The sequence below is a fragment of the Orcinus orca genome, chromosome 14 (assembly GCF_937001465.1).
Source record: "Orcinus orca chromosome 14, mOrcOrc1.1, whole genome shotgun sequence".
Classification (NCBI taxonomy): Eukaryota; Metazoa; Chordata; class Mammalia; order Artiodactyla; family Delphinidae; genus Orcinus; species Orcinus orca.
The window spans coordinates 66,238,881-66,263,404 of NC_064572.1; the positions used below are offsets into that span (position 1 = coordinate 66,238,881).

The 24,524-nt window shown below is 39.1% G+C and overlaps 1 protein-coding gene across 1 annotated transcript in view; it reads left to right on the forward strand.

Moving 5' to 3' along the window:
* CFAP58 (cilia and flagella associated protein 58) overlaps window positions 1–24,524 on the forward strand; it is a 116,789-nt gene that overhangs the window by 3,086 nt on the left and 89,179 nt on the right. Inside the window, exons 2-9 of the mRNA XM_049696823.1 lie at window positions 2,860–3,141; window positions 5,190–5,338; window positions 7,736–7,892; window positions 8,816–9,010; window positions 11,060–11,197; window positions 13,161–13,320; window positions 16,908–16,990; window positions 20,818–21,009. Of these exons, the coding sequence (XP_049552780.1) occupies window positions 2,860–3,141; window positions 5,190–5,338; window positions 7,736–7,892; window positions 8,816–9,010; window positions 11,060–11,197; window positions 13,161–13,320; window positions 16,908–16,990; window positions 20,818–21,009 (1,356 nt within the window). The remainder of the gene's footprint in view (window positions 1–2,859; window positions 3,142–5,189; window positions 5,339–7,735; window positions 7,893–8,815; window positions 9,011–11,059; window positions 11,198–13,160; window positions 13,321–16,907; window positions 16,991–20,817; window positions 21,010–24,524) is intronic.

A 24,524-nucleotide genomic window follows, 5' to 3' on the forward strand; every position in this document is an offset into this window, starting at 1 on the left:
TTAGTTTCTTTTCCATTATAGGTCACTACAGAGTATTGAGTAGAATTCCCTGTGCTATACAGTAGGTCCTTATTAGTTATCTATTTTATATATAGTAGTGTGTATATGTCAATCCCAACCTCCCAATTTATCCCTCCTCACCCTCTTTACCCCCCTGGTAACCATAAGTTTGTTTTCTACATCTGTGACTCTATTTCTGTTTTGTAAATAGGTTCATTTGTACCATTTTTTTAGATTCCACATGTAAGTGCTATCATATGCTATTTGTCTTTCTCTGTCTGACTTAACTCAATATGATAATCTCCAGGTACCTCCATGTTGTTGCAAATGCCATTATTTCATTCTTTTTTATGGCTGAGTAGTATTCCATTGTATATATGTACCACATCTTGTTTATCCATTCCTCTGTTCATGGACATTTAGGTTGTGGAAGCATGTCCTGGCTGTTGTAATTGGTGCTGCAGTGAACACTGGGGTGCATGTATCTTTTCAAATTCTGGTTTTCTTCAGATATATGCCCAGGAGTGGAATTGCTGGATCATATGGTAGCTCTATTTTTAGTTTTTTTAAGAAACCTCCATACTGTTCTCCATAGTGGCTGTATCAATTTACATTCCCACCAACAGTGTTAGCAATAGAGTTTTTATGTTAAAGTCCTTTTTAGTGTAGAATATCAAAGCATAATGTTGCAAACAAAAATAAGACCTTTCAAACCTTATCAGTTCTTTGCTCAAAAGGCTAAGTGATTACCTGTGGCTTCCAGAATAATTCTCTCTGTATTCCCTAGAATGCCATTCGAGGCCTCCAGTCTGTCCCTAACTCCCTGTCTAGTCTCCTTCCTTCTCCCTGTCATATTTCTTGTACTTTAAGCTAACTTGAGCTTCTTAATCAATCTCAAATCCTAGATACCTGCTTGTCCCTGAGCCTTTGATGAAGCTTTGCCATGGGACAGGAATGCCCTTTCTCTTTACATCTACCTGTGAAAACTCCAGTCTCCCTTTTGTGCCTTCTTAAATGCCACTTCCTTTATGAAATTTGCTTTAATTCTTGCTGCTGGGAGTAATTCCGTCTTCCTATAGGTTCTTGTAGAACTCTGAATCCATTTTATGGCAGGTATCAAATTCTATACTTCCATTTTCTGCCCACATACCGCATCAGCTCTTCATGTATATATTTCCTATGGGAAGGCCGTGTAGTCCTTACTTTGATATCTCCTCCAGCCTCCATCATTCCAACTTACATACAGCAGATGTTCAATCAATATTTTCTGAGTAAATATATTAACCATACTCATTCTTTTTTAAATTATTATTGTGCTGTATGTAGTTTGAAGTAGGGCATCTGTAACATAGTGCCACAAACTGGATGGCTTAACAGCAGAAATTTATTATTTCACAGTTCTGGAGGCCACGAAGTCTGAAATCAAGGTGTCCACAGAGCCATGCTCTGAGACTGAGTAAAATGTTTCCTTGCTTCTTCCTAGCTTTTGGTGGTAGCCCGCAACCCTTAGCTTTCCTTGGCTTGCAGCTATACCAGCCTAATGTCTCCCTTCACTGGTCACATGGAGTTCTCGTGTGGGGGGTAGGGTGTGTCTGTATCCAAATGCCACACCCTTTTTTTTTTTTTTACACCCTTTCTTAATTGAGTTATAATTGACATGTAACATTGTATTAGTTTTAGGTGTACGACGTAATGATTTGATATATGTATACATTTCTCTTTCTCTTTTTCTTTTTTTTTGGCTGCGCAGCATGTGGGATCTTAATTCCCTGACCAGGGATTGAACCTGTGCCCCCTGCATTGGGAGCTTGGAGTCTTAACCACTGGACCGCCAGGAGAGTTACATATATGTGTACATTTCGAAGTGATTACCACAATAAGTTTAGTTAACATCCATCACACCACATAGTTACAAATTTTCCCCCTTTTTATAAAGACACCAGTCACATGGTATTAGGACCCACCCTACTCCAGTATGACCTTAACTTAACTAATTGTATATGTAATGACTCTATTTCCAAATAAGGTCACATTCACAGTTACTGGGGGTTAGGACTTCAACATATCTTTCTAGGTGACACAGTTCAACCATAACACTAGGGAAATAAGAATTCATATATAACCATATAGTCCTGGGTTATCATCTAAGTCATAGTCAGACTTGCTTGAATTACATCTGTATGTTTGGGCTTACATTTTAAATAATTTGCTGCCCAGCTAATCATGGAAAGCAAATGTGAAGGCCCATGACCATTGCCCAGGGGACATTTCAAAATTCCTGTGGAGATGACCTAGGCTAATTTTTTAAGGGGTAAAAATGATGGGATATTTTTAAAGAGAATATTCCATGTTCTGGATGGGTTCCACTGTAAGTGTGGTTTCATGGTATCTATATTATGTCTGACCTCAACATACCGTGGCTTCCATCTGCAGTCCTGGGGGCAGTAAGAAGCAGGCTTGGAATAATCATAATAGCTCTCGAAATTTATTGAGTACCTGCTGTTTGCCGGGCACTTGGCTAAGTGTTTAACATGAATTATCCCATTTAATCTAATCCTTAACACTATGTGGTAGAAAATATTACTGTCCCAGTGCTACGTATACATATATACAGGTATCGGGATGAACAAGGAGCCTTCCCATCATATAGCTTTAAATCGTCTGCTTGTCAGTGGCTTTTATTTTGCTTGTACGAAGGTCTTTTATTCACGAATAATAAGTCAGTCCTGAATAGTGATGGGGTAAATATTTCAATCTTTGCTTGTATGGAGGTCTTTTATTCACGAATAATAAGTCATTCCTGAATAGTGATGGGGTAAATATTTCAATCTTCATTCCCGTCTTTGCCCTTTTGAACAGGAAAAGAGTGAAAAACTAGTGCTGGAGGAAACTGCGTATGAAGAAATAGAAAGGGATTTTCAGGAGGTTCTCAGCGAACTTACAGGGGACAAAAGTTTGGAGAGATTTAGGGTTGAATATGAGAAGCTTCATGCTGTCATGAAAAAGTCTTATGACAATGAAAAGCGTTTGATGGCCAAGTGCAGAGAGCTGAATGCGGAGATCGTGGTTAATTCTGCGAAGGTCGCCACTGCCCTGAAGCTCTCTCAGGATGATCAGATCACCATCACATCCCTGAAGAAGGTCAGTGATCTTCTAGAAATGGAACCAATGGCGAGCTTTCATAAATGCATCCTGTACTTAAAACATCATCCTTTCATTATACTGGCAGCTCTAGGCTGGTAGTAAAAGAGTTATTAAGTAAAAGTTTACATGATTTATATATTCATTAAGCCTAGGGAATAATGTTAATTTTCAAAGAACTTAATTAGCTTGAGTGAATTTCACAATGCAGAAAATAAGGTAGAACCTTACTGGCTTGGTTTCTAAGAAATACTGTGTTCACAAAAACAATTGGCCATAAGTAAGTATAGTATTAGGAATATCAGTATGTCTTGTTTGACCCAAGATAAGTAATTAAATATCTTATGATGATAGCTTGTAAAAGATCTTTTCATGTTTCTACGTTTTCCAGTGTTTTAGGAGAGGTTACCTTGAGAATTTCCAGATGGTAGTTTTCATGATCTTTCCTCTTATCGCCCCTTTGCTTCTGCCTTGATCGTCCCATTTCCTCATAATGCAAGAACAGGGATTCAGTCTGGGAGGGATATTGAGGAAGTATGGCTTTTATTTACACTTTATTTTTTCATCCTCAAGTGTGTTGCATTATTTTGAAGGTAAAACACAAATGTTCCTTGTAGATTGCAGGGTGTTAAGAGGTTAAGATATTTTAATTTATAATTGAAACCCTAGTGCTGAGAAATAATTCGCAGTTTTTTTTAGATAATTCCCTTGATATCATGCAATTAAACATACCCCAATTCTAATGAAGTTCCAAGACTAGTGCAAAATGTAACTTACCTGTTTTCTTAGGAACCACTATTTTTAGTGTCTTTTTCTCTCTATTGTTATTTTCTTCTTCTCCTTGCAAAATACCAATATAAGAAGGCTTTAAATCATGTTATGATGAGAAAAGACCCCACTTTTTATTGTAAATTAAAAAACTGGAAATGGAAGTCATGAATAGATTAAAATATAATTGGTGAATTTGCTTTGGACAAGATTTCATATAATCATATTTCATTTAAATATCCTTCATTTGTTTTGCCAAAAATAGTACATATGGTTGCTACAGAAAAACATACCCCTTAAACTGACATTTTGTTTTGAATCACTAAATTATGTGCTGCAGTTACCCAAGAATCATCTCTCTCTCTCTCTAATGTAATAGCATGAATTTATTTAATTAAATAATTTCTTCCACTCATTTTATTCCTTGTCAACATAAAATAATATTTTCACCTTAAGCATATAGATTCTTACCTGTATAAAAGGACTCACATTGCACTTGATGAAAATTTGCAAGAAAATTAAGTGGCAGGGCAAAACTCAAGGCTGTTGCAACATTTACTGTCCTTCGTCCATGTACTCGAATGGCTGTAATTCACTTTTAAGTATTTCTGTTAATATTCCACTTTGTATTCAGAATAGTTTTGTTTTTCCCCTATAAGCATTTGATGAGAAGGCCTGGGCTTGGGTTTCTGGAAATGGGAATTATCAAGGCTGTTGTGTACAATTAGGTGACAGCCAAGACCTCATTTCTATGGATGGCTCTAAAGTTCACCTTGCCATCCAGGAGCTCACTTGGGGCCTGAGGGCAAAATATATTTTTAATATGGAACCTATCAAGAGCTTCAAATTTAGGACTTGGATCCAAGACCATTCCTTATGTGATAAAGCTTTTTTTTTTTTCCTATAAAATATCTGGACTTGGAAAGCACATAAGCTTTCATTTTCAATTTTGTAAACCTATCTTAACATCTTTACTAGAAATAATACCATTAGTTATAGCAGCCCCTGTAGTATGTAGCAGCCCTGTGGCCACATTTACCTACACAAGAGAAAATATCCTTTGCCAGTATCCCCTTTAAAACTGCTTTTCAGTATTGACTAACTCATGTTGAACAATGCAGTAAATCAATATACATTTAATACATAGTGTATAACATGTAATCTTCTTTCCCCATAAATAGCTTCTATAATGTAGTTGTTTTATTATTCTATTTATTCAATTTAGCTTGCATCTGGAACCTAGTTTGGTTTTTCTCACTGATATCCCATGACCCACCTAGGAAATTGAAAAGGCTTGGAAGATGGTGGACTCAGCCTATGACAAAGAGCAGAAGGCAAAGGAGACGATTCTTGCCCTGAAAGAGGAAATAGTGAACCTAAGCAAACTAGTCGAGCAAGGGTCTGGACTCTCCATGGACCAGGATAGCAAGTAGGTCATAGCCGTCTTGATTCATGTTGAACTTGCTTTTGCAGAGGCCTCCTTCTTCAACAGACAGCCTGGGGCTTGCCGGTACCATCTTGAATGTTCTTTGTGAATACAAGACTCTACTTTGTTGGGTTCCCAGAGACAGCTTTCTATCTATTGCCATTTTTTTCTTTTTAATACTCCCTTTCTCCATGCCCAAGAGCTTCTAATTCATGGTTATATCAAACTTCTGGCTCTATAAAATCAGTGCTACAGTTTTAAAATGAGTAAAGATTTTAACTTTATTTCTCTCAAACTTGTGTGGAATGGCTGACTTTCTACCCAGATTCCCAGCCCCTCCCATACACCCCCTGCCCCATGATTAGCCATATCACTGTCCTTCCTACCACCTCAGATTCTAGGCCAGAAAACAGTTGCTCTTCACACTTGTTACTCCTTCATCCCTTAACGTTTTGTCTTGTTGACTCAGTCTTCTAAACATCACTTCATTCTTCCCCTCCTCCTATCAGCAGCGGCTCCCCTGTTCTCTGCTGGATTTGGCAGTAGACTCCTAACTGTTCTCCCTGCCTTTGAGGAGACATCTCCCCTCTTTACCATCTTCCATACCAGACTTATTCTTCTAAAACATGTAGCTACATGCTTCCATCTCCAGCATATGCACCTTCGACAGCTACCCGTTTCCTAAGGATAAAGCCCAAAGTCTTGAACGTGTCTTACAGAGCCCTTTGTAGATCTGCCCCAGTCAGCCTTGCTAGACTCACGCCCAGCAGCACCATGCTTGCTCATGCCTCCATGTCTTTGGACATACTGTTTTCTATGCCAGGGATCCTTTTTCTTCCCTCTCCACTCAGTAAACAACTATTCATCCTTCAAGACCTATCTTAAACACCATCTTAACTTTATCACCGTCAGCATCTCTGTTCCAAACTCCTCCCAAGCCTCAGACCCAGTGACCAGGCAGAAGAGTCATTGTGTTCCCTGTTTCCATAGGACCCAACATCTCCCTCAAGTATGGCACTGATCACATGGTACTGAAATTATTTGAGCTTCTCTGCCCATTAAGCTGTAAACTCCTTGAGGGAAGACATCTATCTTTACCTTTCCTCCAGGAATCTAGCACTCTGTAGGGCATGCAAAACCTTGCATAAATTAATGAGCCAGGAATGAGCATACACTTCCTTAGGCATCCTTAACTAAATCTACCTGCTGTCTAGATTTCTTGTACTTTCTAGATACGTTTATCAAATGTTGAATAGGTAAAATAAACAGTAGATGTGGTGTTCATAATAATGGACTCTATTTTCTTATTAAAAGAAGTCATGCACAATCAGAGCAACTATTGAAGAACAACTGTTGAAGAGCATCATGAGGGAACTGATTTGGCTAGGAGGAGTTTTAATGAAAATCAGAACATGAGGAGGAGAACTGATGAAACAATCCAACTCAGAATTTTATCTTCAGCAGTGCGCTTAGGTGTAGCTGTCTGTCTTTACAGTAACCTTAGAATTTAAGGTCTTGTTTATGGAGAAGAGTTTGCGGTTTTGAAGGTTCTTAATTAAACAATTATATCAAAAGTGTTGGTCGATACATATTATCGAATTACTGTGTTTCCAACAGTCATTTGATGTCTGTCAGGTGCAAGTGTCTCAAATGCAAGTTCTCTGCTTTCTCAGCTCTAAAGTAGCTGCCTTGTTCTAGATGAATTCTGCTGCACAGGTCTTATCAGACATAGTTTTTCTACTTTCAGAATGAATACTACAGGGGTGTGGAAAGCAAGGAGTAGAAATCAGCCCCCCCAACTCTTCCACCCTAAATTTCACTCCTCAGAGATAACCAGTTATCAATTTGATGCCTATTTTTCTGGACTTCTATAAAAATGCCTATAGTACACACACACACACACACACACACACACACACAGACTGTAATTGCTTAAAAATAAGAAAAGGGGTCATATTATGCATATTATTATTGGAACATCCTCTTTTTCAGTTAAAAACTCAGAAACAGGGCTTCCCTGGTGGCGCAGTGGTTGGGAGTCCGCCTGCCGATGCAGGGGACGCGGGTTTGTGCCCCGGTCCGGGAAGATCCCACATGCCGCGGAGCGGCTGGGCCCGTGAGCCATGGCCGCTGAGCCTGCACGTCCGGAGCCTGTGCTCCGCAACAGGAGAGGCCACAACAGTGAGAGGCCTGCGTACCGCAAAAAAAACAACAAAAAAAACAACAAAAAACCCTCAGAAACAGCTCCCAAATCAGGGCATAAAGATCTTTCTCTTTCACACCTGAATAGTGTTGATCCTTGACCATAAGTCTTTCCCATGAAAACGAGCTCAGAGGATGATAAGAAGGCTCCCTGAGCAGATGGCCATTTCGTCTGACTCCCATGTTCTTCTATTTTAGTATCCGAGATTTGCTGAAGTTCAAAGAAGAAGTGACAAAAGAGCGAGACCAACTCTTCTCAGAGGTGGTGAAATTACGAGAGGCCTTAGCTCAGACCACTGAACAGCAACAAGAAATGGAGCGGTCCAGGGAAGAGGCCGAGCAGACCATCAGTCAGGTCTGCTCTGACACGGAGAGCAAGACAAGGACCATTACCTTCTAGGAGGAGGTTTTGTCCTTCTCCAGGCTCCCTTCCGGTCTTGTTCCTTTCTCAGATTTATGACCCTCCCTCCCCCCCACCCCCCCCTTGCCCCTGGCCCGGTCACCAAATGAAGCATCCATTGTTTTGCTTATTTCTCTGGTTTGTTTTTGCAAGAGCAGTTTTACCTGAGTCATTCTCTGTCTGAGAAGTTACCAAGATAGGGCACTGCTTACATTTCTGGCCCAAGAAGGTGTCCCCTGTGACAGCCAGGGCGCCCTGCATCTGGGGATGGTGAAAGCAGTTCCCCTGGCCTTTCTCCTGTGTAAGGAAGTCATCTAGCTGAATCCTTCTGAATACTTTTCTATAAAGCCAGAAGTCAAATAGATGGTATACAAGCGCAGGCTTGAGGAGAAAAACAGGAGACTCCTTTGATCATGAGATAGGAGAAGGACTTTTCATAGAATTTGGCTGTCATGATAAAACTGTAGTACTTTGTTTAGCAATATCCAGGACTCATGGAAAATACACTTTCCTATTTAGGGTAGCTGGCTACATTTTATTTAGTTTCTGTTGATGGAGAGTTAGATGAATTCTTTCCATGTTTGACTTCCCTAGAATTCTGGGCTTCCAGTATTTAACTGGATTTTATACCTTTCTTTGTGGATTTGTTCCCACCTTCAGGGTGGCTGTTTGGTGCCAAGGCTCTGAAAAATAATACAGAATATTCTTGAAAAGTTTGAACATTGAAGTTCAAAGATGACTCTCCTGCAGGAGAAATACTACTTCAGAGTCATTGCCCTGAAAATATCTGAGAGCGGGAGAAGTTCAGCTGGTTGAGACCCGTCCTGAGGGGCTCATCTCCTGCACCCCAACCCCCATCGTCCTTTCCGTGCCTGTAGTTCCAACAAGAAATCCAGCAACATCAGAACGAAGCTTTGCGGGAGACTCGGAAGAAGGAAAAACTAGAGAAAGAGCTCAAGCAGATTCAGACGGACATGGACACCAGGCAGACAGAAATCAAGGCCCTGCAGCAGTACGTGCAGAAGAGCAAGGAGGAGCTTCAGAAGCTGGAGCAGCAGCTGAAGGAACAGAAGGTAGGCTGGGCAGGGCTGCACCACGGGGCCTGGCCAGACAAGAACGGGGATTTTTGAATTTTCTTTGGAAAGCAGCAAACTCCCTTCACTGCAGATGTTGGTGGATGTTGGTAACACAGCACATAGCACTGTACTGTGTTTGGTCTTTGAATGGCTCTTATAGGTAGATATGCTCTACCTATACTCTACCCCCAGCCCCCTCCTGCCATGCTCCAACAGGTTAATCTCTTTTTATCCTTTTATTGATGTGTAACATACACATAGAAAAGTGTATAAGTCACAAGTATACAGCTTGATGAATTTTCTCCCCTTGAACACGTCTTGGTTACCCGCGCCCAGCCTGAGAAATAGCACCCCGGGAGACTCCTTGTGCCCCTTCCCAGTCACTCTCTCCCCAGAGGTCAGCGCTCTTCTGAATTCTAAGCAGAGGTTAGTTTTGCCTGCTTTTGTACTTTACAGAAATTAAATTATATAGGATGTACTCTTTTGTGTTTAATATCTTTCTCCTCATATCCTGTTTTTGAGATTCACTTATGTTGTTGCCACATAGTTATAGAACCACAGTATCCAATAGGGTAGCCACTAGCCACATACAGCTATTTACATTTAAATTATTTGAAATTAAATAAAATTAAAAATTCAGTCCCTCAATTGCACCAGCACCATTTCAAGTGCTCCATAGCTACATGGGGCTAGTAGATACCGTATTGGACAGTGCACGTAGAGAACATTTAGTTCATTGCAGGAAGTTCTATTGGACAGAGCTCAGAAGACCATTCACTCTCATTGCTCTAAGCATTCCAGCCTGTGAATATAGCGTGATTTATATTTAACAGGTTTAATTTTCAAGTTTGGGAAACCACAGACTGTCTTTATGCGTTTTAAATATTTAAAAAACATTTCCTCTGTAATAACAGTTTAAGGTAACACAAATGCTAGTCTGTCTTTTCTAATTTCTTAAAGAAGAACCATTTCATCTAATTGAAAAAAATCATTTCTTGAAAACATGTTCTCTTAGGAAGTTTCCAAAGTATTTTTAAGCCATACATCATTTTTCTACTTAAAAAATTAGATAGTAGAACACATTTGTCAATTGCTTTATTAATTTTATATAAAGCCAGAAATCAAATAGATAATATGCAGTGTGCAACATCCATGAAAAAAACATGTGGCTTTCTTTGAGCCTGAAATTTGAGAGCTTTTTGGTTATCACGTTAAAACTATAGTACTTTGTTTAGCAACATCCAGGACCCATGGAAAATTTTATTTAGTCCCTATTGATGGGAAGTTGGATAGATTCTTTCTGTGTTTAACTTTTGCTTGAGTGGAAGTTATATATTGGAGTAAGTGTCTTCTAAGCCATCTTCTCTCTTTTTTTTGATACCCCTCCATCTCCCTAATATTTTCCCAATAGAAATGACTTCCCAAAATATAATCCTCTGTTTTTATAAAACCTTGTCTTCTCTGAATAGTCAAGTTGGGAAGGGGAAAATCCAACTGACACTGAAGTCAGGGAGGTAGAAATCATTCCACTACTACTCCACAGTTTTGACTTAAGTTGGATGAAGGGGAATTGTTTTGTGTTGGTGTTAGTGAATGGTTCTGTTCATGAAAATGTTGTAGGCATGCTAATGCAGGATTTGCTTCTGAAGATATAGCTTCTGAGCCCCACAGCCGATAAAGCTCGTTTGGATCTCTAGCTCATTTGCAATGATTATAGCAATTGTTGTGTACGCTAAGCCTGCCAAATGGCAAACAGGCATTAAAATATTTATCCACCACCTGTGAACAAGACTTCCCAAGGTGCCCAGAAAACAAAATGTGTTCTCTGTGTTATTCATTAGAAGGCATCATTTCCCCCAGCCATTTAACATTCATCATATTTGAGTGCCTTCATGCTTTCACTGGGGAGAAAGAACAATTTCTGCGAAGACAAAAAAAGTGTGGTTGCCGTGCTTGTCCCAGGAGGTCTGCATGGCCTCCTGCGTGGATGTGCAGCTACTGTAATCAGATTCAAAAGCGTTAACCAGCTCATTCTGCATCTTTCAGATACTGAATGAGAGAGCTGCAAAGGAGCTGGAGCAGTTTCAGATGAGAAATGCTAAACTTCAGCAAGAAAACGAACAGCATAGTTTGATCTGTGAGCAGCTATCCCAGGAAAACCAGCAGAAGGCGTTGGAGCTCAAAGTAAACACCAAGTGACATATCTGTTCCCTAGCATGTCCTCCTTCATTCCCTATTAATATGAATTGGCTGATGCTGTTCTAGCCTTTGGTTGGATAACGTGGATTAGCCTTGGTCCTTCAGAGGCAGGTGTAAACCTACAGTGATTGCTTTATGCCCGGAAGCAGTTTGATAACTTCCATTCTTATAACATTGCTAAGCTGATTATTAATCATATGACTATGCAAATACTTTCCAAAGTGAGCTCAGATGTTCACCTCTGTAATTTAGCCTTGCAAGTAACCAGTTGCCCAGAGCTAGAAACCATTTACACATGTGAGTGGCAAAGAAGTGAGATTGTATTTCACTACTTGTATGGAGTGAGAGGGGTGGGGGACGGACTGGTACTATTTGATATCTACGCTTAGGACTGCAGAATCATGATTTTCACTTCTGTCCAATGTAAATTTCAAGATAGGTCTCCTATTCTCCCTGCCCTGATTAAAGAGTGCTTGCAAATTAAGTTTGGATAACCGTTTTATACTTGGATACATATTGTCTGCCTACATGCTTAGCAGCGCGGCTTTATGTTTATCACCAATTCTGAAAAATCCATAAGCCCTACTCTAGTCATGTTAGAATACTGGGCATAAAATGAGTGACTAATCAGGAAAATACATTGATTCGAGTAGTAAATCTTAACAGTTTTTGCATCACAGCACCTTTTGAGAATCTGATGAAAGCGTGTGTGTGCGTGCACATACACACGCACGCACACTTATTTGCACATCTTGTGTCTTGTTTTGCGTGCAGTCTTAGAGGTTTACAGGATTTTTCTGAAGTCTAACCATGGGGTCTGGATTAATTTTTCTAACCATGGGGTCTGGATTAATAACTACTGAATTAGAACATCTTATTGTTTTAATTGAAAGGGGCCTTAGATGAACTAATTTGGACCTGGTAGGATCTGAGGCTGAGGAACATTTAAGCAGTCCAGAAATGTTTGACTCAAAACCGTTCTTTATGAGAATGCTCCAAGTTAAAGCAGAAATGAAATGACTACTGAAGGCAAAATAATGTATTAGCCCCTAAGGTGAAATTAAAGGAAAAATACTTATGCCAATAATTCTCTCCTTTGATGACATGCATGGGGCACCTTGAAAGATGGAATATTTTTGTTATCAGATCCTAAACCTATGGGATTCTGCTTCTAGCAGTGATCTGAGGATAACGTGCCCAGCTAAGTGAAGCCTCTTCATTGTCAAGAACTAGGAATAATTGCTACTCTTTATTTGCAGTAGGATCACTAGTTGCTTTCCCAGTCATTTCTAAGAATGGCACATTTTTTTAAAAATGAATTTTAAAAAAATTCATAAAACTTGAAATCCATAGACAAAAATCTGGTGCTTTACTTTGCTGGAATTGCTGTTTTGATACCTTTTGACATCGTGTAGACTTGCTTATTAATGCTACCCTGTCCACCTGTCCATATATACAGTCATTGACTAACATACTCTGAGGAAGGAGGGCCCCTTTTCTAACGTTATGTAATTGCACTACAGTGGACATGTGGATCCGAAAGACTCAATATTTTATAGCATGTTAATAACCTCTAAGAGAGATCACTTTGTGAGTCTATGAAAGTTGCTAATCACTACAGCATTTGTACACAAATTTCACACATTTATGATACAACTCAGCGTTCTTATCTTGTTTGATTCAACAATTCCATGGTATCTTGAGGTATCAGGTTTAATCAGTCTTTTCATTGTTTTTAGCTCATATAGCCATATATTTTATTATGGCTTATATAGACTTTTTCAGTTTCTCTCAAAAACCAAACTGTGTGTTTTGATTTAATCCCACAGAACAGCTTTACACTGACATAGGAACAGTGTCCTTTTATTGGTTGTGAGTTTACCATCATCCAGTCACCGGCTCTTTATTGACTGAGTGTCCCTGGTTAATCCTCTCTCAATAATCATAGGCCAAAGAGGAAGAAGTCCATCAGTTGCGCCTTGAGATTGGGAAGCTCAACAAAATCAGAGAACAAATCCATAAGAAATTGCACCAGATTGAAAGTCAAAAGGGAGAAGTGGAACAGCACAAGGAAACCCTGAAAAATCAGATCTTGGGATTAGAGAGAGGTAAGCCAAGAATCATTTTGTGCTTTGTTTTATTAGTTTATGAGCGTTTCATTGGTAACCAATGTCATCTGGCAACTCCATGCATGCAAACACAAACCATGCCAAATGAATTCAGTAAAATAACATTCAAAACGGTAAGTAGATAATATGGAGGAGACATGGTTTTGAATACCTTGAACTTTCTTACCTTAAAAAACTCTTCAACAGGTTATACTGAGCCCAAAGTATTTTTCAGTATTTGTCAATGGAGTAAATAGCATCTATAATCTTAGGTCTGGGTTCTACATGTCTTTTCCTTCAGTCTTCTTTTTTCACCGAAGATGCGGGATAAATTCAAATGAATATTCCGCATGAGCAGTATTTGAGACAATAGTATACCCAGAATCAGTGAGACAAAAATTAATGGCTTCTAACTCCTTTCCTCTGTTAGTACTTTACCATATGGGAAACACTTGTTTTAGCCAACTATCACATTGACCTGTGAAGGGAAAATTTAAGTGCCACAGGAGGCTGTGTAGTACAGAAACATCATTAAGGATACAAACTCTCGAGTCAAATCTACCTGGGTTCAGATCCCACCTCTATCACATTTAGCTGTTGGGGATGAAATGGCTAACATATAGAAAGCTCTTGGGACAGTGCCTAGCACACAGTAAGTGCTTACTAAATGTCATCTATTGGGACTTTCCTGGCGGTCCAGTGGTTAAGACTCTGTGCATCCACTGCAGGGGGTGTGGGTTCGATCCCTGGTCGGGGATGCATGCCGTGCAGTGCGACCAAAAAAAAAAAAAAAAGTCATCTATTGTTATCCAGATATATTACCACTTATAAAAGTAGTAAGAGAATACTATCTCATTCTGAAAAAGAATATAATTAAAAATAGGATATGTTAGTTAAATATGGTGTGGTAGAAACAGCTCAGAGACTTGGAGACAGAGGATCAGGGTTTGAATTCTGACTGCACCAGAAAATGTGGGGTAGGAACACCTCATTGACCTCAGCTGTAAATTACTGACTGAGATAACATACATAGAAGCATAAAAATGTACAGTGCCTCCCTAAAAGTTAAGTAAAATCTAAATGTCTAGATAAGATTATTAGAAATATTTGTCACGTCTTTGAGAAGTGCAGATATTTTTCCTCCTAAGACATCGGAAATAATCTTTTACTGAGGCACAGTTGCAGCTGATATTGATAATTTCTCCATTTATTTATTCATTCAATAAATTGAGTACACACTATGTGCAGGCATTATGCTAGGCATTGGGTGCATGGAGGTTCCTGCCCTCAGGATGCTTACAGTCTAGCATGAGTTTACAATCTAATGTCTTCCATGACAGATATGAAAAAAAAAATAGAACTAGTAGAGCATGTTTTGTAACTGGCTTAGTGAATTTCAGAAAACACTCCATATTAAAATTTCTGTATTTTTGCTGGTGATAGTTCTAAGCTTTGAAAAAAAATTTTATCCATTAAGTATTGAACCCAATCCTTCATCCCTAAATCATGTTTACAGAAGTCATCGTGCTTTCTCTTCTGGTTATTTTACAGATATCGTTAACATCATTATTTCTTCTTACGGAGCACTTCCTTTTGTTGTGCCCTATCAAAGAGTGACATAATGGTTAGGAGCATGATTTCCTACCACATATGTTATGATTTCCTACCACAAAATCCAAGAAATGAACTGAAAAATTGCCAGAACTAACAAGAGTTCAACAGGGTGCAGGTTATAAAATAAATATATGGATATCAATAGCTTTCTTTCCTACAAAGAACCAGTTACAATATATGATGGAAAACCCCCCTTTCACAATAGCAACTAAAGTAATAAAATATCTATGAATAAAGTTACCAAGATATCTGTAAGACATATATATATAAAACACTACAGAATTCTTTTGAGGGATATAAAAGACTTGAAAAATGGACAGATACACCAAGTTTCTGGATGAGAAAACTCGATATGATAAAGATATAAATCTGTCCAAATTAATCTACACGTTTAATATTTCCAAAAAAAATTTCAGTGAGTTATGTTGCTTGGGACTTGAAAACTGATTCTAAGTTTCCTCCAGAAGAATAAACTTGTGACAATAGCTATAAAATTCTGGAAAAGAAGAGTGAGAAGGGAACATTTGCCTTACCAGGTGAAATGTATTATAACACTTCAGTAATCAAATAGTTTAGTGAAAATGCCTGAATAAACAGATCAATGGAGATCAGAAAGGCCACAAAAAGACCCACGGTTATCATCTAAGATAAAGGTGTCATTTCATACCAGTGTGCAGTATGGATTATTAAGAAAATGGTAGTATGACAATAAACTACTTTTTGGGAAAAAAGTTAAGGTCAAATGTAGGAACAATAAAGCCAAAATGCAGAGATTTAATGAAATTAAAGGTAATTTTTTTTTTTTAACAGCAAAAGACTATATATGAAGGCAAATTGTCTAAAATATTGCCAAAGAGTTAGTATCCTTATTATATATAAGGAGCTCTTACAAATTCATAAAAAGGTAAACAATTCATGAGAAAAATGAGCAAAGAGCCAGTGTGGACAATTTGAAAAACAGAAAAACAAATAAATGATTATTAAACAGGAAAAGTAGTCTACTTCACTACTAATCAAAGAAATGTAAATTAAATATGGACATACTGGTTTAGAAAAATCTATCAGGTTGTCAAAGATCAAAGAGAGTGATAATAACAGTGGTGGTTTGGGTGTGGATTTAAACTGCTATTAATTTTTGGAGAGAATTCGGCAGTAGGGGAGAAATGTTTTTAAAAAGAAAATCACTTTTGATCCAGGGCTTCCTCTCCTAGAGGAACAAATGAACAGGAACTTTCATAGGATTATTGCTTATAATTGCAAAAAAATTAAAAAAGAAGAAGCAACTTAAATGTTAAGATGGGGATTGGCTAAATAAATTATACATTTTTATACAGTGAAATATGAAGTCATTAGAAATTCTGATGTAGATATACATTTATAATATAGAGAGGTATTTATTTTATGTTTGTTAATTATAAAACAAGTTACAAAACTGTATGTGTGGTATGATTCCCTCTTGGTGTATGTGGTGTATAAATATTCATATTTATATACACATGTATATTTGCATAGGAAAAAGTCAGAAAAGAGACACATCAAAATCCTAAGTAGATTCTGATTTAGAAAATTTTCCCTTCTGTTTATTTTTATTTCCAATTTCTTCCTGTATTTCTAATTACTTGTATAATAAAAAAGATTTAAAAAGCAAGGACTTTTTGAAGTCAGAGAGACCAAACTCCCAATCTCAGCCCTGCCACCTCTTGGCTGTGCACCCTTGGCATATAGGCCTTTAAGCCTCAGGGACAGGAAGACCTACCTCACTGAGTTATAATGAAGATCACGGAACACTCAACGAAAAGTAGTTTTATAGCTACAGAGGCACGAACCCGTGTCCCCTGCATCGGCAGGCAGACCCTCAGCCACTGCGCCACCAGGGAAGCCCCTATAAAGCAGTTTTATGTCACTTTGGCTTTGGCAGATTCTTTCTTAGGTTTTCTTTATATTTATTATTGTTTTTCTCCCTGGTGATGTAGAGGTGGAGGCTTCCAAGAAACAAGCAGAACTTGATAAGAAAGCAGTGGATGAGCTTCTGAGAGAAAGGGACCTATTGAATAAGGTGAGTTTGTTACACTAACACTGGTAAATAAATGTCTTTCTTTAGTGCTATAATATCTGCCTATAACTGGTTGCAGGGGAGAGAAAACTCTGAGGCAAACAAAAGTAGATTAGAATTAATAATAGTGCTCAATTTTCCTCTAAGCAGCTATCCACATTCCACCATTCACTGGCTGTGAATTGAAACCGCATTATCACCTATGAGCACAAAGGGACTTCGGAGAATTATCATATAAACCAGCAGGGGATTTCAGGGTGTCTTGTGGTTTCTGTTTTTATTGCTGGTGTGTTATTTGGCATCTTAGCAGTTGATCAGAATTTCTGATTTTAATAAATTTATTTATTGCTTGATTTTTGGCTGTGTTGGGTCTTCGTTGCTGCGCGCGGGCTTTTCTCTAGTTGCGGCGAGTGGGGGGCTGCTCTTGGTTGCGGTGCGCGGGCTTCTCATTGCGGTGGCTTCTCTTGTTGCGGAGCACAGGCTCTAGGCACACGGGCTTCAGTAGTTGTGGCACGTAGGCTCAGTAGTCGTGGCTCGCAGGCTCTAGAGTACAGGCTCAGTAGTTGTGGCGCACGGGCTTAGTTGCTCCGCGGCATGTGGAATTTTCCTGGACCAGGGCTCGAACTTGTGTCCCCTGCATTGGCAGGCGGATTCTTAACCACTGCATCACCAGGGAAGTCCAAAATTTCTGATTTTAATATCTATAATCTGCAACTTGTGCTAATCCAGAAAATACAAGTGAGTGCTAATAAAATTTAACTTCTAGGTGTTTGAAGGATGGCTGGTTGGCCATATAAAGAGTCTCTAACCTTTCCACCATCTTTTCAGGAGTGTTGTAGGTTTTCGTTTTTGTCTTTGGCCCTTTTTTCTCCTAGTCTTTGAGCTCAATATGGTCCAAAGCTGAGGGAGGGGTTGGGGGAGCTTGAGGCCTGGAAATCCTCCATTCAAGGCAGACCACTCCCCCTTTCCCCTCCTTGCCCCTTCCAGAGGATTCCTTTGATTGACAGTCACTCTTAGGAGATTAACTACTTTCAAGGATTTAGGGTAAACATTCCTGCTCAAGGATTTCCTCCAGGGAGGAAAAAGCGATGGGCCAGGTATAGAGTGGGCAGGCTGCTTCCGGAGCAGACAGCCTGATGGCTTTTGGCCAAGATAGCTTCATCTCATCAAAGTAGATACAGCCTATATTTGTTCATTCCGAATTTTTATTACTTCTTTAAGTTTCCCAGAATTGAATAAATGTTAACAAAGTATTGAATAGATTACTCTCTAGCTTAAAGTAGACTATTTAGGGAATCTCAGGAAATAGTATAAGATTAGATATCTTTACATGCTGAGCACTCCTTAAGAAAGTCATCAATTTTTTTTGCATGATCCTAGTAACTGTTTCTTTATTCTATAAATTTATATATGTAAATAATGTTGGATTTAGATTTTTAAATTTATTTGTAACACATACAATATTTAATCCATTTATATTTTATATATTCTGATAAACAACCTATAGGTTTTCTGCCACAATAGGACACCTAACACATTAATTTTATACTTATTTTGTTTGATCTGACTACGTCAACTCCTTCTTTAGGGCAGGGTACTTTTTTAACTTTTTTTTTCCCGGGCCGTTGCATCCTTAATGCCTGGCACAGCACCTGCCCCTCTGCAGGTATGCAGTCAGCCTTTACTGATAATACATTCTTTCCCCACTGACTTGAAATGCCACCATTGAGTGAGTGAGTGACATAGTTTTGACAGGCGGCAATGTTAATATATTTGGTTCTTTCAGTGTCATGTTGAAGTGGCTTTATCTTTCATAGAGCAAATGTTTAATTCAATACTTGAAAGTAAAGTTGACCTTTTCCATTTTCTACATTGTCATCCGACCAAGGTTTAATGTTCATTTTTTTTTTAACCTGTTTATGCCAGTGGTTTTCAGACCTGGCTGAAGGTCTGTATTGGTTAGAGATTTGTGAAGGAATTATGAGGCACCTCATGGAACCCAAGGATACAGCTGGGCCTCAGGAACAGATAGGAACCTGGCCTAACACTCTTGGGATGCACAGAAAGCTCTCTACTTCCACCACTAGACTTCCAGCTGAGTTTTTGCTTCATTTCTGTCTTTTAGTGAGGATCGTCTCTCTCTGTTTCCCTGTCCATATGGCAGAAAAAAGCTATCACCAGCAGCTCTCAAGTTTACATCTTCTACTGAGTTACAAAACTCTGGAGGCCCTATTTCAAAAGTCACGGGATCCATTCAGCTGTGGCTAGAGAAACAGACAAGCTCTGCTCCATCATGAGCATGGCTGCCAGAGTTGCACTCTATTAACTCTGTGTTTCAGAGGAACAACCTGGCTCCTTGGGCAGCCAACCCAAGGCATTTCTATTATAGCATCAGAAACCAGCAGGGCAGCTTTTTAAAAAAATTTAGGTGCATAACAGCTCCACTGAACTAGAGTCTCTGGAGTTGGAACATCTGTGTTTTTTAAAAAAACAGGTTAATTCTTTTTTACTGTTGTAAAATACATACAAAACAAAATTTGCCATTAGTGACATTTAGTACATTCACAGTGTTGTGCAAACATCATGAGTCTAGTTCCACAATATTTCCATCACCCCAAAAGGAAACCCTGTACCTGTGAGTACCTGTGAGGTGGTCACTCCCCACTTTCCCCTCCTCCCACCCTTGGAAATTATGAATCTGGTTTCTGTTTCTGTGGATTTGACCATTCTGCATATTTATATAACTGGAATCATATAATATGTGACTTTTTATGTCTGGCATCTTTCACTCAGAATAATGTCTTCAAGCTACAACCATGTTGTATCGTGTACTTCATTCCTTTTTTTTTTTAATTTTTATTTATTTATTTTTGGCTGCATTGGGTCTTTCTTGCTGTGCACAGGCTTTCTCTAGTTGCAGCGAGCAGGGGCTACTCTTCGTTGCAGTGCACGGGCTTCTCATCGTGGTGGCTTCTCTTGTTGCAGAGCATGGGCTCTAGGCGCGTGGGCTTCAGTAGTCGTAGCATGCGGGATTCAGTAGTTGTGGCTCACAGGCTTAGTTCCTCCGTGGCATGTGGGATCTTCCTGGACCAGGGCTTGAACCCATGTCCCCTGCATTGGCAGGAGGATTCTTAGCCACTGTGCCACCAGGGAAGCCCTTCATTCCTTTTTATGGTTGAATAATATTCCACTGTGTGGATATAACACATGTTGTTTATTTAGTCATCAGTCGATGGACATTTGGGTTATTTTCCCCTTTTGGCTTTTGTGAATAGTGATACTATGAACATTCACATACAAGTTTTTGTTTGAACACCTGTTTTCTATTCTTCTGAGTGATATTGTTGGAGTGTATGTTAATTCTGGGTATCTGTATTTTTAATAAGTTGGTTTTATTTTATTTTGTAGTCAAAGCCTGTGTTACATGATTAGATTCAGCTGTTCTAACTTCACAAGAAAAAGACAAGAGCTGGGACAGAGGTTGGCTTTGGGGTCAGCTAGCTCTGGATTCAAATCCTAACTCCACTGTTGTATGAACTTGTAGGCAAGTAGCTTAACTTCTCATTCTCAGTTTCCTACCCCTAATATGCGAGCGATATAGTGCCCACTTCCTGAGGATGTTGTCTCTTAGTGCATTTATAGGTATGTCTATAGTGCTCTGTGCAGAATTAACATAACAAGCTCTAAATAAGCTGTAAAAAATATGATTATTTTTATTCATCTCCCAAACAATGCATCTAATTATTTTAGGATTAAGACAGGGAGTAAATTTAACCAAAAATCTCCCAACATTTTGAGTAATGGGGCTGGTGTGTTGTCCTTATTTTTAGAATATGCTTAAGACGGTCAGTGCAACCCAGAAACAGATAGACCTGGTGAAGCTCCACGAACAAGCCAGGAGAAACCTGGAGGAAGAAATCCAGAACTATAAAGAAGAGGCTCAGAAGCAGAGAAAGATTATCTTTCAACTGGAAAAGGAGCGAGATCGGTACATCAGTGAAGCCAGTGACCTTACCCAAAAGGTAAGCCACTCCTCCATGGTGTGGGTCAAGCACTGGCACATTCTTTCTGACTGTCACATTTCTGATTGCCACACACTGTTGCAAAGATGAATTATTCAGATTTCAGCTTGTGGTTCACATGCAGATTTAAGATAGTGGGAAATAAGCTTTGCTAGGAAATCAGCTACTTCCCATTTAGAGTAAATAAATGCTGAGCAGATATTTGCAGAATGTAAACTCGGAGGAGCACAAATGCATATGGTCAGTCCAGCCCTGGCAGGACATATCTTCCTTGTAAAAGACCCCCAGGGATCCTCGTACCCCTGATTGGGAGCCATTGTAAAACAGCATATTTCTCTTGCGACTTTATCATTTAAGAACCTCCACTGATTGATTTACTGACTCTGAGGGGACTAGCTGTCAGTTCAGGCACTCATATTCTCTATCTTGGCTGGCCTTGTTAGCCTCTGTATCAGTCAGATTAAGTTGTAACAAATAATCCTCAAGTCTCAGTAGTTTATAGCAACAGAGATCTATGTTTTACTCACATTATTGGTCTTTGAGAGTCAACTGTAGGCCTGCTTCACGTCCTGTTTATTTCAGACTGACTCTGTTGGGATGTGCTGGCCTCTTACAGAGGGAAAACAGTGTAATAGTGGACCTTTGATATGCTCTCAGAACTTCTGCTGGCAAAGGAAGGGTACAGGGTCTGTCCACTCATATTTCATTGATCAAAGCAAGTTACATGATTAAGCCTGATATCCCCAAGCAGGAGTGTGATCCTACTAAGGGAGGGACCCTACCTGGTGAGACAGCCAGTATATCTGAACATATAATCTGTTGCAGCCTCCTACTTCTCCTTCCCAAGAGTCAGTTTTTCTCCACTCCTGTCTGCCATCAAGTTGTTAAAAATTCCAACCTGATCTTATTATTACTCCCAGCCTTACAAACCTCTGTCATCTCTCAGCAACCTGGGGCAGTGCTTCCTAACATTCTTTGCATCACAGTATCATAGAAAATTCTATATCTACAGTATGTGGGAATGAGAGAGATGAGAATGTGCAGGGCTGGAGGGGACTAACCCAGGGATGCTAGCTACCCAGGGATGCTAGCTGCCCAGGTCCCACCTGGCCATCCTGTGGGTGGTACATACCTGTATTTTGGTACATACCTGTAACCCATGCAAGACACAGCCATTGGTATATTCTGACTTATGCAACAGAGTCTAAGCTCTTCGTTCTCCCTGGAAAGGCCTTTCTTCCCTTCTCTGCATAGAAAATTCTTATTCAATACCCAGCTCACATGCTCATTTCTGGGGTCAAGCCTGTTTTGACTCCCTAGGCAGAACTAGTCACTTCCTACTTTATTGGTTTGTTGATGTCTCTGGAATGGTACTTATCATCTTCTAGTGTAATTATTTGTACCTTTGTCTTCCCTACTTTATAGTGAGTTCTTGGGAGCAAGGACTTTATCTCATTCTTTTTTTCATTTCCAGCATGCTGGTAAATAGTAGGTGCTGAAAAAGTGTTTGTTGAACAAATAGATGATGATGAGTGACAAAAAGAATACTGCCACTGATTTTAACATAGGATTGTATATTTCTCTCTGTTTCATTGTAAAGGAGAGATACTGGTACCAAGTTTTGCTGGTAACAGTTTTTCACAGTTTCTGATGTTTAACTGCACAAGGTTACATAATGTCTTACCTAAACAATTTAAGCACGAGTTCTTAAAATGTTCTTTATCGACTATAATTTTTCTCTCTTACTTAACCCCTGACAGCATATATCAGTTGCTACAGCAACTTGTGTCACCTCTGGACTTCTTATTAGAAACATATATGTCTTTTTAACACCTTCCCATATTTCTTTCTTTCTTTACTGTCACACACACACACACACACACACACACACACACACACACACACACACACACACACACACACACACACACACACACACACCTCATTCCCAGAAACAGAAAGTTCCCTTTCGTGCATTCTGTTTATAGGGAGTTGAGGAATAATACCAGGGGTGGGGAAGATGTCATGAAACTGATATTTTGATCTACTTCTTAAGTGAGTTGTTCCAAGTTTATCCTTTTGACCCAGCAATTTCTTTTGTAAAAACTGAATATATGAAAAAACAATAATGCAGAGATTTTTATAAAAGAATATTCTTCAAAATAAATTGTGCAAATTTGCTATGTAACATTAAAATCATGTTTTTGAAAAATATTTTTTAAATGGGGAACATGGTCACAGTATGAATCTGATAAAAACAAAATGCAAAATAACAAAAGTTATTAATATGGTTTGACCTAACTTTCATCTGTGTGCAGATGGGTGGTGGTGAGGATTAAATGAGGTAATATCTATAAAGCATTTAGAATGATCTCTGGCAGATAGTAAATGCTATGAAACATCTCATAAATAAGCAAGTAAATAAATAAATAAATTTGTTGATGAACAGCCCAGAATTTTTGTTCAAAGTGGCATTTGAATGTAGCTATTTTCAACTTCTTGTTAAATGTCAATAAGGTACAGACATAGATGAAAAGTTTTAACAGTCTCAAACACTAAGGCCAAAATAAAGCCTGATGCTAAAATAGAAGAAAGAGACTGGATGAGAACTTTAAAGCCAATAGAGGTGAATTGAGGAAAATCTACCTGGACCTCAACTCACAGTCCCTTGAATTTGCTTGCAATTGGGAAGGGGAGGAGTGGTGGTGAGCAGGAAATGGGGGGAGATAGGAGAGGATGAGAGAGGAGAGCAGACAACACCAACAGCGAGGCAGTAGGCTGGGCTCTTCTGGAAGAGATGACCAGTTCTCAGAGCAGGAATGACCAAGGAATTGCTAAGAATGGGATGTCCGAAGGTTGGTTTTAAGTTCTTTACTGTGCTCTGTACCTGAAACCTTTGGTGACAGTCTGCTGCATCAACCCAGTGGCTGGATTGTGCTTTGTGGGGTCAGGGATGGGGTGGTGAGGGATGTGAGGTAACACATCTCAGAAAAGGGACAGTATGTGCCAGAGAAAAGTGCCAATTGAGAATCCGGAATTCTATGGAAACAGGAAATCAAAGCCACAGTGAATAGGAGAAATATAATTCCTCTAAGAATTTTTGGAGATACTAGGTGGGATGTTGGTCTTCCTAGCACACAGAATGAAGATTCTAGATGTTCCGTTGTGGTTAAGAACACAGTGACCCTGACAGGACAGAGGACTATCATCTGGGTTATAAGTCCAAGATGACATTACCTCTATGATAAAGCAGAGATGAAACAGAAAGGAAGTGATGGATAAAATAAGGAACAGTTGTAAAGAGACTAAAATACACACAAACCCCAAACCAAACAAAAGCAAGCAATAGCAGATTTAAAATCCACATTGAAGTTAGTAAAGAACAGAATTGATGTGGAAAATAGTCAGTGAAGTGGAGTGCAAACTTGAGTAGTTCTCCTAGAATGCAGGTGGAAAGAAAAGATAAAAATGATTGAAGAGAAGATAAGAGATAAGAAGGACAGGGAATATAAACC